The following is a 13292-nucleotide window of genomic DNA, read 5'->3' on the forward strand; positions in this document are numbered from 1 at the left end:
GGAGTCCTCACTGTCAGAATACAATAGCACAGCAGGGGAGGATTTCTTCATCCTCCTCACTTGTGTGGATGGGGGAATCTATTCATTCCTCCATCTAATCGGAAAAATCAACCTATCTATGGGCAGCCTTAGTCCCTTTTACACGAGCGCCTGACAGGTCCATCTCCGCTTACTGTGGAGAACGGTGATGGGCCCAGTCCTGCTCTCCTCTATGGGGAGATCTGGTGAAAACGGTCCGCCTGTCTGTTTTTTACCCGATCATTTCTGATCCGATCCCCCAGACGGATGGAAAATAGGACCACCATCCTATCTGGATTTTGCAGACAGGATCCGATCGGATAGCGGCGGATGTCAGCGGACATGTCACTGTTGACATCCGCCACTCCATAGGGGTGAATGGAGAGTTTGATCAGGTTCGCCTGAAAAACTGACAGCCCGTGTGAAAGGGCCATTAGAAAACGAAATGTCCTTTTTTGTATGGTTTTCTCCATCATTCCATAGCTTGCTTAGAGTTGATGTTGTGTTAAACTTTGTCCTTCTTTTTATCTCTATTTTTAGGTTTTAGAACTGGAAGGTGAAAAGGGAGAATGGGGATTCAAAGCATTGAAACAGATGATCAAAATAAATTTCAAACTGGTAATAAATTTTTTAGCACATCCATTGTATTCATTTTTTGATGAAAAACCCCAGTTTTGTGACAGGTACATGTGTACTTCAGTGGAGGAACTGTACACTTTTATTATGTGTGTGTGTTTTTTTTACAGGGTAATTATCCTGAAATGATGAACAGATATAAACAGTTGTTAACCTACATCCGCAGTGCTGTCACCCGGAATTACTCTGAGAAATCTATCAACTCGATTCTCGATTACATCTCCACATCGAAGCAGGTCTGGATACCAGTGAGAGAATTTTGCAGTAACAGTCTTAGGCTAAAAGGATTCTCATAGTGGGATTTTTAGATTAAAGCTGAACTCCAGGCAAATCGCTAAATACACCGCTTAAGTAAATTTTATGAAGGCATTTAGCTAAATGGTTTGTAATTCTGTCTCTTCAATCCCAAGATTTAAAGCGGTAGTAGACCGCCTTGCTTTTTTTATTTATTTTTTTTTTTTTTTAAACCTGCAAGGTAAAGTTCTAATGTGCTAGAGTGCATCACATACTAACACATTATGCAAAACTTGCCTTAAAACAAAGCCCTCCAGCAACGTGTTGCCACAGCTGATGGGGCTTCCATCTTCACCCGGTCTTCCTTCTGGGTTTACGTCCTCCGACCATCTGATTGGCCATACCGTGTACCTATAGGTAAACCTTCCTATTATAGGCTTACCTATAGGGTAAATATCAACCATGGGAGTTTACTCCCACTTTAAATGGCCCTGCCAGAATGTACAGCCAAGGTGGTGAGCTGACTTTTCTCTATTGCTATTAAGCATTAGTGCTAGGTCCCTTACTTGTTTCTAGCCTGTGATTGGACAGTGAATGAGCAGTAACGGACTATAATAGGTAATCTTTCTGCTCACAATATTCCTTGTCAGCGCATGTTGATGCAGCACACTAGATATGGCCCTATGTGTTGCTCCTTTCTCTCCTGATCTGACTGTATGAGAGCCTGAGATCAAGTCAAATTCAAATCCTTAAATCGTTAACTAGTTAAAAGCATTTGTTAACCTAAAAAAAAAAAATGGATCCTGTCCCTTTTTAAAGCATGTTACACAGCACAGTGCTTGTGCTGTGTAATTTGGCCCCCTGTAGCACCAGAAATACCTGGCTGATCCTGCCTGGCTATGCACACCCCCCCCCCCCCCCCCCCCTGTAAACTGACCACGGTTTATCACGGCAGCTGAGTCCTCACACCGTGGTCAGTTTACGTGCCTCCTATCATCTGCAGCCCTTCTGTGCTTTTCTCCCTCCTTCATCCTTTATACTATCCGCACTGCCTCCTAATCCTGTGTCCCCCTGTGCGTGTGATTTTATTTTTAAAAAAATGACGGCTATACCTGTTTTCAGAGCGCCGCTCAAGTGACCGGCCGACTCTCTCTTCCTCCCCTCCCGACTGACGTCAGTGGGGAACCTCGGCTCCGCCCGCTGCAGCTGTCAGACGGGGAGAGAGGAGAGCCGGCCAGTCACGTGAGCGGTGCTCTGAAATGAGGTATATACTGCATTTTTGTTATAAATCACACACAGGGGGGACACAGGATTAAGAGACAGTGCTGATAGTATAAAGATGTTCGAATGGCTTAACAACCACTTTAACCACTTAGCTCTGGAATGTTTTACCCCCTTCATGACCAAACCATTTTCTGCTATTCGGCAATGTGCTACTTTAACTGGTAATTGTGCGGTCATGCAACGCTGTACCCAAGCAAAACTTATATCCTTTTTTTCACACAAATGGAGCTTTCTTTTAGTGGTATTTGATTACCGCTGGGTTTTTTATTTTTTGTGATTATAAACGGAAAAAAGACTGAAAATTTTGAAAAAAAAAAAAAGATCTTTTCTAATTTTTGTTATAAAAAATAAGCAATAAACTCAAATTTTTGTCAGAAATTTAGGCCAAAATGTATTCTGCTACATGTCTTTTGGTAAAAAAATATCCCAATAAGCATATGTTAATTGGTGTGTGTGAAAGTTTTTACAGCGTCTACAAACTATAGTGTGTGTGTGTGTGTGTGTGTGTGTGTGTGTGTATACTATATACTAGAATTTATGCAGCTTTTATTTTCTGGCTGCCAATCACATTTCTTGAGACGATAAAATGGCAGGGCAGTACAACCCACCCACCCCCGAATTACCCCTTTTTGGAAAGTAGAGACATCAAGGAAGTTGCTGAGAGAAATATTGAGCCAATGGAAGAGTTTATCTTTTGTCAAAAGTTTTCACTTAAATGATATATTGCTCACACATGCCATCAGTATATGTGGAAGAACACCCCAAAATACATTCAGCTTCTTCTCCTGAGTACGGGGATACCACTCGTGTAAGACTGTTTGGGAGTCTAGCCACATATGGGTGCTAAAAACTAATCACCACCTTCAGAATTTCAAAGGGCATAAATTGCTTTTCACTTCCTCACTACCTATCAGTTGCGGAGGCCCTCAAATTTTTTATTTTTTTAACCTTTTTTTGTAACTTAGTTCTCTCAAAATGCAATAGCCAGTTTTCTGACTAACCTCTTTCAGACCCTGTGTGCCCTAGACTGTGCCTTGCTGCAACCTAAACTAATACTGCACTAGTGTGTGGTAACGACGGAAGCAGTCCTTGAGGCAGAGACCAGGTTGGCCAGGACGGGAGGGACAGAAAAAGTGGGTGTCTCTTCTTATTTCGTGTCTGTCTTCTACAGACGCATCTTTTTTGGGGGGGTAACTTTTGGGTGAGAATACCAGAAAGGACATCCAGAAAATGCCTCTCATGCAGCCGGTTCACTGCATCTGGATTGGGAAATTGGGCCACAGCACCTTCTGGATACAAAATTTTTTAGGAAGGATCCACTCCTTCCTGACGCTTTGTAAAATACAAAAGCATTAAACAGAGCCATTTGAAATAAATATACAGACACTTTTTTTGTACCAGCATCTGGTTTTATGGAAAACTAAGCACGGTGCCATCATCTGGTCGCTGAAGTCCACCACTCCTATGTTAGGGTTGTAACCGTGGGCTTCTCAACAACACCAGACGCCGTGTTGATGTGGACTGTCCTATCTGCGTGAATGGAAGACCTCACTGCAAGCAAATAATATTTTCTCAAGCAGGCTTTCTCCCCCTTTCTAAGTCGGGTATTTACAAGCCATTGGGGGAACCTCTGGCGATTAGGTCACGTGGTGCAACGTGAGCCACTTCCAAGATCAGAAGGGTGTCTCTAAAGTGGCACGCTTGTATAAAAGTTGTCCATGTACAAGAGGTACCCTTTACGGAACAAGGGAGACAGCAAGTCCCAAACTATTTTTCTAATGCTCCCTGTGTAGTCTGGGCATCTGGGGGGGCTCCACGTGACTATCTCTTCCCTCGTAAATCCAAAAATTATATGTATAGCCTGTTGCCCTTTCACAGAGCTTATAAATTTTGACCCAGGTCTGTCACGTTTGCTGGGAAGCAACTGCTTGAATGCAAGACGGCCAGAAAAACGAGTGAGGGAATCGTCTACCCAGATGCTTTGTTGGGGTGCATACACGTCTGCAAATTTCTGGTTAAAGTGGTTTACGAGGGGCCGAATTTTTTGGAGCCGATCATATTCAGGGTCACCTTGAGGACCACAGTGTATTGTCGTTGAAATGCATAAATCGCATTTAAATTCTCATATCTACCCCTGACTATGGCAGCAGAGAACACGGGCATATGATGAATTGGGTCTGTGGACCAATATGAGCGCGACTCATTCTTTTTAGTTAGGCCCAAAAAAGTCTTAAATTCGAAAACGAAGATACATTTCCATGCAAATTGTCTGGCAAGGAAAGAATTAGGGTTGGCGCCGATAAATTGCTTGCAATATATAAATTGCTTTTGTCCACAATCGTTTTGATACAGATTTTCTATGAAAAACAGCTCAAAAAATTAAAGGGAGTTATTTTGTGCAGTAAATGGGGGAAGGACGGGTGTTGCTGTTTGGTGTTGTCAGGGAATGCCTGAAGGGTTAATTTTAGCCAGTACAGAAACCTTTGCTGTAACACAACTGGTCAATGTGAATACGGACAGGGCTACAGACAATAAGTTAATATTTATTCAATGTCCTATATACACAAAAATATTGATTAGTAGGTGGACACAGATACTACAATTCTGCATAAAAATTGTCTAACAATGGAATATATATGTATTTCAATATCTAATCTCTCCCCGTTGACAAAATAACCACTTATCAGGCAATAAGTTTTGCTTAGTTCAAGGGTTATTCCCCTGCAGACGGAATAAGCGATGAACTACGCAAAATGGTACGCCACTAGACCTAAAAATAAAAATATTAGTTTGAATGGTTATGTTCTCATGGGGGGAGTGCTTAGTTTACCCAGGAGGTGTTATCTTATTCCTTATTTGTGATTGGTGAATGTGCTTAATCATCAATCTGTATTTGCTTATGCATTACCTCCTTTGGCCACTGTTTGTCACTCTCAGATAATGCATGACTATTCTAAATGATACTTTTAAAATTATCTGTTATAGGATCGATTCATTTCCCACTTTAACAAGTGTGACTGTGATATTATCTATATAGGATGTTTAGATGATCTGGTAACTGTCAATATATGAGCATTACCTTTCTGGTGTAGTGATATTTTAAATGTAACATCTTAACTATAAAGAGGTGTAGGTATACAACGATCAATATTAATTATACACATGGAAGAAAGAAAATAATTTTTAATAATTTCCATACTTAAAGTGGTTGTAAACCCACATAAGGGAAAAAAAAAGACCTGCAAGACAAAGGCATAATGAGCTAGTATGCATAGCATACTAGCTCATTATGTAATGCTCACCTGGGATCGAAGCCCCCGCTGTGGTGCCCATACACAGCACTGGCCGATGACATTTCTCCCCGGAGTTAGTTCTGGGTATCGCGACTCCGACGCTGTGATTGGCTGGAGCCACGATGACGTCACTCCCGCGCATGCGCGCAGGAGCCGCCGGTAACGGCACACTCGCTGAAGCAAGCGGCACGTATGTGTCATTGCTTTAGTGCGCAAGTGGCGATGACGTTGGCACATGCAGATACAGGGGATATCTCCTAAACCGTTTAGGTTTAGGAAATATCCGGTGTTGCTACAGGTAAGCCTAATTATAGGCTTACCTGTAGCAAAAAGTGGAGTGTAAGGGTTTACAACCACTTTAACTATTTACATACATACAATATTTCTAATAATAATGAATCAACACCCTAAGTATATAATGGGATTATCGATAAACAAGCATACGATAATATTGTGACTGAACCCGTTTTAGATGATGATATTATAGGTCATAATCATGTCTTTTCATATACTATTATGTGTACGGAAACAGCGGAGTACATTTTTGAAGTTCCTTTTGGTATATTTTCATCATTCAAAATAAACTGCAATGTTGTCAATAGTTCAATTTTAGCATATGATAAAATGTAGAGGTTGCACACATAAATATATAAACATACTATTATTCATAATTGAGTTCTGTGTAACAATATGCATTGTAATGTGTCCACATATATTTAGAGTTAGCAGTTGTATTAATTTCCTTGATGTCTTGACTTTTTTTTTTTTATTATTCTTTTCTCATCACATTGGAGGATAGATAAAACCTTTTTTTTTTTTTTTTTTTCTGCTGTCCTTTTATTTGGTGAAATTATAGATACTGGCGTTGTCTGAACTGTCCAAGAATATTGACTTTTCTTCACCTGGGCAAATAGGCATCTGTGTGAGTTCTTAAGTCTCGTAAACATAGATCAGGTGTTTTATTTCCTTTCTGTTTTGATGCTCTGTGTATCTTGCCTTCAGATGTTGGCCTGTATTTACTAGGTCCAAGGATTTTCAAACAGATCCTATTTGGAGACAATAATGCCTGGTACACACTACAAGGTTTTGTTTTTTTTCTGGTTGAAGGAAAAAAAACCTGACAGCTCCGGTCCGAGCCGCTGCACTAACTATCCGAAGTTAGTACAGCAATCTCCCCCGCTGAACTGTTGTGTTCTGACAGGACGTCAGTAATATTTTGGCCTATCCAAAAATTAGACCAGTCAGGATTAAATCCAGATGTCATATTTTTAGTTAACCGATGCCTAAATCTGTGAGCTGCCAATCAGGATTTGCAAGGAAATCAGGAAGGACACTATGGGCTCTACAGGCCTGTATTCTAATTCTTGGTGGCTGCGGGACGCTACTTTTACTAGCCACCACTCCAGACTGCACTTATTGGACTCGCCACCTCACCAGGTGATACTGCAGTGCTGGTGTGTAAAGGACCAGGATGTACTATGTCGTTGGTGCTCGGCAGTTTAGTGTGACACTAGTACTAGCAGTCTGCTGCATACGAGAATCATCATGTGATTGTAGCACCTCAGCAACCTGGGCATGGGGTCGGGTATGCCTGACCTTTAGCAGGGACCTCTACTCCATCATCAGAGCCATCTGTCAGGGTGCCGCTGCTCCCTACAGGTTCATATTCTGATCCTGATTCTCAGTGAGGACCCCCCCACTCTCATCTGATGCGCTCAGAATCGTGTAGGCCTCTTCACTAGTGTGCCTTTTGTTGGAAATTTTGGCCACTAAATTTACAGGTACCTAGTGCGACTAACAGCTAAAAGAGCCCCTGGCTGTCAGGGACTGCTTGAACTGCTACAAAAATATTGACCTGCTAGCACTAGCAGAGATCAGGCCTGAACTTGCTAACGCTGCGGTTTTATATGTATCAGAAGTGACAGAGATCCACTGACGCTGCACTTGCTGAGGGGCGGGGGGGCTAAATGCAGGTGCTGGCAGGTGTCAAGGCTGATCCTGCTAGCGCTTTGTTTTTGGGGACACTGGTATAGATCTGATCAAAGATATTTATCGGTTCAGACACTATACTAGTAATGGAGGTTTATAGTGTCTGTAATAGTGTTACAGGCAATCAAAGGGTTAAAATGTGATAGTGAACATGTGGCGGGCAAACTGATGCTATCAGGGATTGATGCTAACTGATGCTAACCCTATCTGGTGTCACCTGTGACACTAATACAGTGATCAGTAAAAAAAATCTGTACACTATACTAATGAAACTCTGACAGGGCAGTGAAAGGGTTACTGGGGACGGAACGGGGGTGACAATCAGCGGGTTAAAAGTGCCTAACTTTGATTGTGTGTCAGCGTAATGCTTTTGCTCACAGTATGATGATCTCTCTTTTCTCACTGGAACCGAAAAGGGCTTCACAAGAGAAGATGACATAATTTCCTGTGCCTGTGTTTTGTAAACACAGGCACATACTGTTCCGTGATTCACCAGAACCGATGATCAAGTCCAGCCCACCTGGTAACACAGGGAGCGCAGATCACGTGTGTGTATAATATATATATATATATATATATATGATCTGGCACAGAGCTGCTCCCCTGTAGCAGTGAAACTGCTATAGGGTGGTTAATCTGGTTGAAAGAAGTCCATCAGAGGAAAAAAAAACACACATACAAATAGAAAACCCTCTTAATTGGATACACCTTCCAATACCAACAGTTGATCCAGAGGAAGGCAAATAGAGTTTCAAGTATTTAGAGCTGATGTTCAGGTTTCCTTTCACTTTAAATAGGGCAAGAATAATTTATTCCTTCACTAACGTGTGCACTGTATAAATTGTATGTAGCCTCCGCTACATACAGTATAAAGCACTGTGCTCCAGGTGTGAAGAGTGACCTTCCTACCACACACCTGGGACAAAATAGCATCGGGCTGAGTGGTACATGGCCGTTCATAGGCAGCTTTGTATTCTATCAATAAATACAAAGCTTCCTCTGAATGGCCATGTCAGAGATTGTGATGTTATCAGCCCGCCTTGCCTAATTTTTGACCATTACCCAACAGCTGACAAAGCTTAAATAGGCCGATGGGTGAAGAGTGTGATCACGTGAAATTTCCTGTTGCCCTTTACAACAAATTGCTTTAGCTTTTTTTTTTTTTTTCAACCCTAGACTACAGAAATGACAGCTGGAAGATGATTTGTTTCTTTTAGGCAGCATGGCTTTTTTTATTCTTGTTTTTCTGCAAAGCTCCCTGACAGCAACATTTTATCCATATGGACAAGCAGGGGCACACCTATTATATAAAGTAGAACCCCCCTAAACATCTACAGTACTGTGAAAAAGTGATTGCCCCCTTCCTGTGTTTTTTTTTTTTTTTTTTTTTTTTCATATTTGTCATACTTCAATGATTGTCAAACAAATTTTAATATTACATAAAGATAACCTGAGAAAAATAAAGTATGCAGTTTTTAAATGATGATTTCTTTAAGGGAACAAAGCTGTCCAAACCTGCCTGGCCCTGTGTGAAAAAGTAATTGCCCCTTAAACCTGATATCTGGTCCTGCCACCTTTTGGCGGCAACAACTGCCATCAAGCTTGAAATTACTACACTAATTCAAGGGATCAAGGCACGCACAGCCCAAATTGGAAAATGTATAAAGAACTGGAAAGGGGGATTTTAATGGTGCCACATGTATAGACCAAGGATATATTTTTCAATAAAATATATTTTATCAAAATATTAAAAAGTTAACAAGATTATCTCTCAAGATATCAAGAAGCTCCTGTTGAGAGCAGGGGGACTCTGTCTAGATCTCTTCTGTGGGTTGCCTGATTGGGCTGTTCATCTTCATCTTCAGCCTGAATGTACTCTGGGCCACACTGTCTGAAAGTAGATGTCCTCTCCAGTTTTGGAAGTCAAACGCTTCGAACTTCTTTTTTCCTTACTACATACCTGTAATGTTATGCTACATTTTCCTTTTTGGGCATCTTTACAGTTATTGATTTTAGGAATTATCTTAATAATTTTCCGGTCCTCACCCTGCGATTCCCATTGCTGGATTTTGATTGCTCCCCTATCTGCTGTTCTCATTTTAACAACTGGACTCTAATCTACTTCTTATACATATGATGGCCGATATATGCCTTACAGCTCCTGAAGAAGAACCATAGCGAAACATGTAGAGCCCAACAGGCATTTATACAGCTACTTTCTACGCACATTATTGTTCCATATTATGTTGTGATAAACTTATATGTATTCCTATATTCTTGAGAGGTAAACTTTTTTTGATATTAATAAAATATTTTATTGAAAAATATATCCTTTGTCTATACCAGTGGCACCAATAAAATCCCCCTTTCCAGTTCTTTATAAACTGCAATCAAGCCTTTCTGTAACTGGCAATGAGTCTTTCACATTGCTGTGGAGGAATTTTGGCCCGCTCTTCTTGCAGAATTGTTTGTATTCAACCACATTGGAGGGTTTTAGAGCATGAACGGCCTGTTTAAGGTCATGCCACAGCATCTCAATCATATTCCAGACTATAACTTGGCCACTCCAAAACCTTAATTTGTTTTTTTTAGCGAATCAGGGGTGGACTTGCTGGTGTTTCAGATCATTGTCCTGTTGCATAACCGTATAAAGTGCGGCTGAGCTTGAGGTCAGAAACTGACGGCCAGACATTCTCCTACAGGATATTTTTGTAGAGCGCAGAATTCATGGTTCCGTTAATTATGGCAAGTCGCCCAGGTCCTAAAGCTGCAAAGCAGCCACAGACCACTACACTACCACCACCATGTGTGACTGTTGGTATGATGTTCTTTTTATGAAATGCTGTGTTACACCAGATGTAGTGGGACGCACACCTGCCAAAAAATTCAACTTTTGTCTCATCAGTCCACCGAATATTTGCCCAAAAGTCTTTGGGCAAATTAAGATGTTTTTTGGCAAATGTGAGCCTATGTGTTCTCTTTGGTCAGCAGTGGCTTTCGCTTTGGAACTCTCCCATGGATGCCATTTTTGCCCAGTCTTTTTCTAATTGCTGAATCCTGAACACTGACCTTAACTGAGGCGAGTGAGGCTTGGAGTTCTTTTAGATGTTGTTCAGGGTTCTTTTATGACCTCCTGGGTGAGTCGAATTTGTGCTCTTTTGGTAGGCTGGCCACTCCTGGGAAGGTTCAACACTGTTTCAAGTTTTCTCCATTTGTGGATTAAGGTTCGCTGGGGTCCCAAAGCCTGAATAACCCTTTCCAGACTGATACATGTCAATTACTTTGTTTTTCATCATGATGTGTTGCTTTTTTTTAGATTTTTTTAGTGTACTTCACTTTGTCAGATAGCTTCTATTTAAGTGATTTCTTGATTCAACAGGTTTGGCAGTCATCAGACCTTGGTGTGGCAAGTTAAATTTAACTCTGCTTTCCAAACAAAATGTGGTTAATCACAGTTCATTCATGATTTACCTTTTCGTATAGTGCCAGGCAGGTTTGGACATCCTTTTTTCCATTTAATAAATAAAATCATTTAAAAAATGCATTTTGTATTAACTCGAGTTATCTTTGTGCAAAATTTAAATTTGTTTGGTGATCTAAATCATTTAAGTGTGACAAATATGCAAAAAAAAATCAGGAAAGGGGAAAATATTTTTTTCACAGCACTGTATTATCTTACAAAGAATCTGACTTCAAAGTGGCAACACTTACTGTACCTCCTCTCCAATGATCCAACCTAGGTACAGGCATTTTCTCCCCGGCTTCTACAAGATGCTGGTCTTTGGGCATCTTGATTGGCCGACCCAGGATGATGTCAGTCATCCCACTACGCAGGAACCATACCAGCAATGTAAACTGAGCTGCATAAGTGCTGCTCAGTTTACTTGGCACAGAAGACTGTGCGCAGGCAGGCAGGTTTATTTTATTGCAGAAGACACATTGCATGTCTCTTTTGCAATAAATAGCCTGCCTGTTTGTTTGCAGGTTTTGTAAGGTAAATTATATGAGAAATAGACTTATTTGCTTAGAAACATCTCTCTCTACAAGTAACATAAAAAACTGTTCCTTTTTTTAATATTGTCAGATGGACCTTCTGCAAGAGTTTTATGAAACAACACTTGAAGCCCTCAAGGATGCAAAGAATGATCGGTTATGGTTTAAAACAAACACAAAGGTAAATTGTGCATTTGTTACAGAGTTTTTAAATAAAGTGTACAGCATGGCCTTCCTAAAGACAAATCATATATTATATGTGCATTTAATATATTTTAGGCACATCATTTACCTGAAAAAGTCCCCCTTGTGTAGACCTCAAAAAAACCCAAAGACTTCTGCTAGGTGCCAACTTCTTAGATGAGATGTCAGCAGTCCCAAAACAAAGTGGCACTCTATAGTATTCAATTTATTCCCACCATCAGCTGCTACAGAAAAGGGTATGTAGGGTTGGAGAAGCCGGGCCAGCATTGACAGTAAATAGATGCTCCCAGAAGAGAGGAGGGCTATGATGTGAAAGGAGGGAAGGGGCTGTTCTAGGGAAATGGTCAAAATTTACTAACAAGTTCAGTGGCACAGTGCAAATTAAAGAGGAGCTCCCGGCTCCCCCTCCCAAAAAAAGAAGCTACAAATACTGTAGCTGCTTACTTTTAATATTAGGGCACTTACCTGTCCAGGCATCCAGCGGTGTACTCGCCCGAGCCAATTTTTCAATTGGCTATCGGGTGCTGGTGCTGCCATCCTTGCGGCTTCACAGCCGGTTTCCTACTGCGCACGAGTGAAGCTTGCTGTGCTTTGTGAATGAGCGACAGCCTTCTGGGACCTGTGAAGTGTCCCGGAGGGGGAGGGCAAACTTCCGGGGTCAAAATCGGGTACCCGCTCCCCCCTAAAGGTGCCATTCTATTGCTTGCTGATCATTTGTGTGTATTCTGACCGCTTGTCAATACCACATCCTTTGTTTCTGTATGACATTTTTGTTTTGGGCATGCTGTATGACTACTACTGTTCAATATGTCTGTAAGGCTTTATACTTAATAAAAACAAAGTTTAACCACTTCCCGCTGGCCACTGCACATATGTGGGCAGGGAGGACTATTATCGTTCTTTTGGCGCTCATGCACAGCTTTAGGGCCATGCAGCAGCATGATCTGTGACCGTGCTGTGATTGGCCCTGGTCCTGGTACAGTGTGATCATGGTAACCAATCACAGCAAACATGTGAAGAGTAGTAAACCATTGCGGCTGTTCTTGACCCTATGGTTTACTACTGTGACTGGTCACAATGATCACGTGGTACAGGGCCAATCATATCGGCCATGTGATAGCTGTGGCCAATCACCACAATCACAATGGCATCATGAACGCATGCCAGTCAATACTGTCCCTGATCACCGCCACACCAGTATCACCATAAAAACTTGTTCACATGTGTCGTGCTCTCTGAAGAGCCATCCATGTTCAGATCGCTCCTTAGAGAGCATTTAATAGGCAGTGAGGAGGCATTGTATCTCCTCCTCACCACCTCTTTTAGTCCCTTGGACTCTGCACAAGCTTCCCCATTCAGTTGAATAGGTCACGATCAATGGGCGTACAGGAGATGCACTCCCTTTTACAGTTGCAAAGCATCGCAGCTGCGGCGTGTACACATACGGCCACTGCTTCTGCAGCTAAAGCGGGTAGCAGTTGAGTGGCAGTATAAATTTAGCTGTATCTTTTTTGCTACTACTATAACTTGCCACCAAAGAACAGCTCAAAATAAAATAAATTCTACTCCTGTTAATCGCAGTGATGCCACATATGTGTATATTTTGGGGTTTTTTTTGTACCTGCAGTGCAGCCCAGAAAC

At 41.5% G+C, this 13292-nt stretch overlaps 1 protein-coding gene across 4 annotated transcripts in view; it reads left to right on the forward strand.

Moving 5' to 3' along the window:
- Positions 1-13292, forward strand: part of COPS2 (COP9 signalosome subunit 2) — a 77493-nt gene that overhangs the window by 25306 nt on the left and 38895 nt on the right. For 2 of the 4 annotated variants that reach the window (XM_073618661.1, XM_073618660.1), the window contains exons 3-6: positions 559-636; positions 765-890; positions 6322-6387; positions 11539-11628. In XM_073618661.1, the coding sequence (XP_073474762.1) occupies positions 559-636; positions 765-890; positions 6322-6387; positions 11539-11628 (360 nt within the window). Of the gene's footprint in view, positions 1-558; positions 637-764; positions 903-6321; positions 6388-11538; positions 11629-13292 lie in introns of all 4 variants that reach the window. The other 2 variants (XM_073618662.1, XM_073618663.1) reach the window with 2 other exon arrangements.

The sequence above is a fragment of the Aquarana catesbeiana genome, linkage group LG03, assembly GCF_042186555.1.
Source record: "Aquarana catesbeiana isolate 2022-GZ linkage group LG03, ASM4218655v1, whole genome shotgun sequence".
In the NCBI taxonomy this organism is placed as follows: Eukaryota; Metazoa; Chordata; class Amphibia; order Anura; family Ranidae; genus Aquarana; species Aquarana catesbeiana.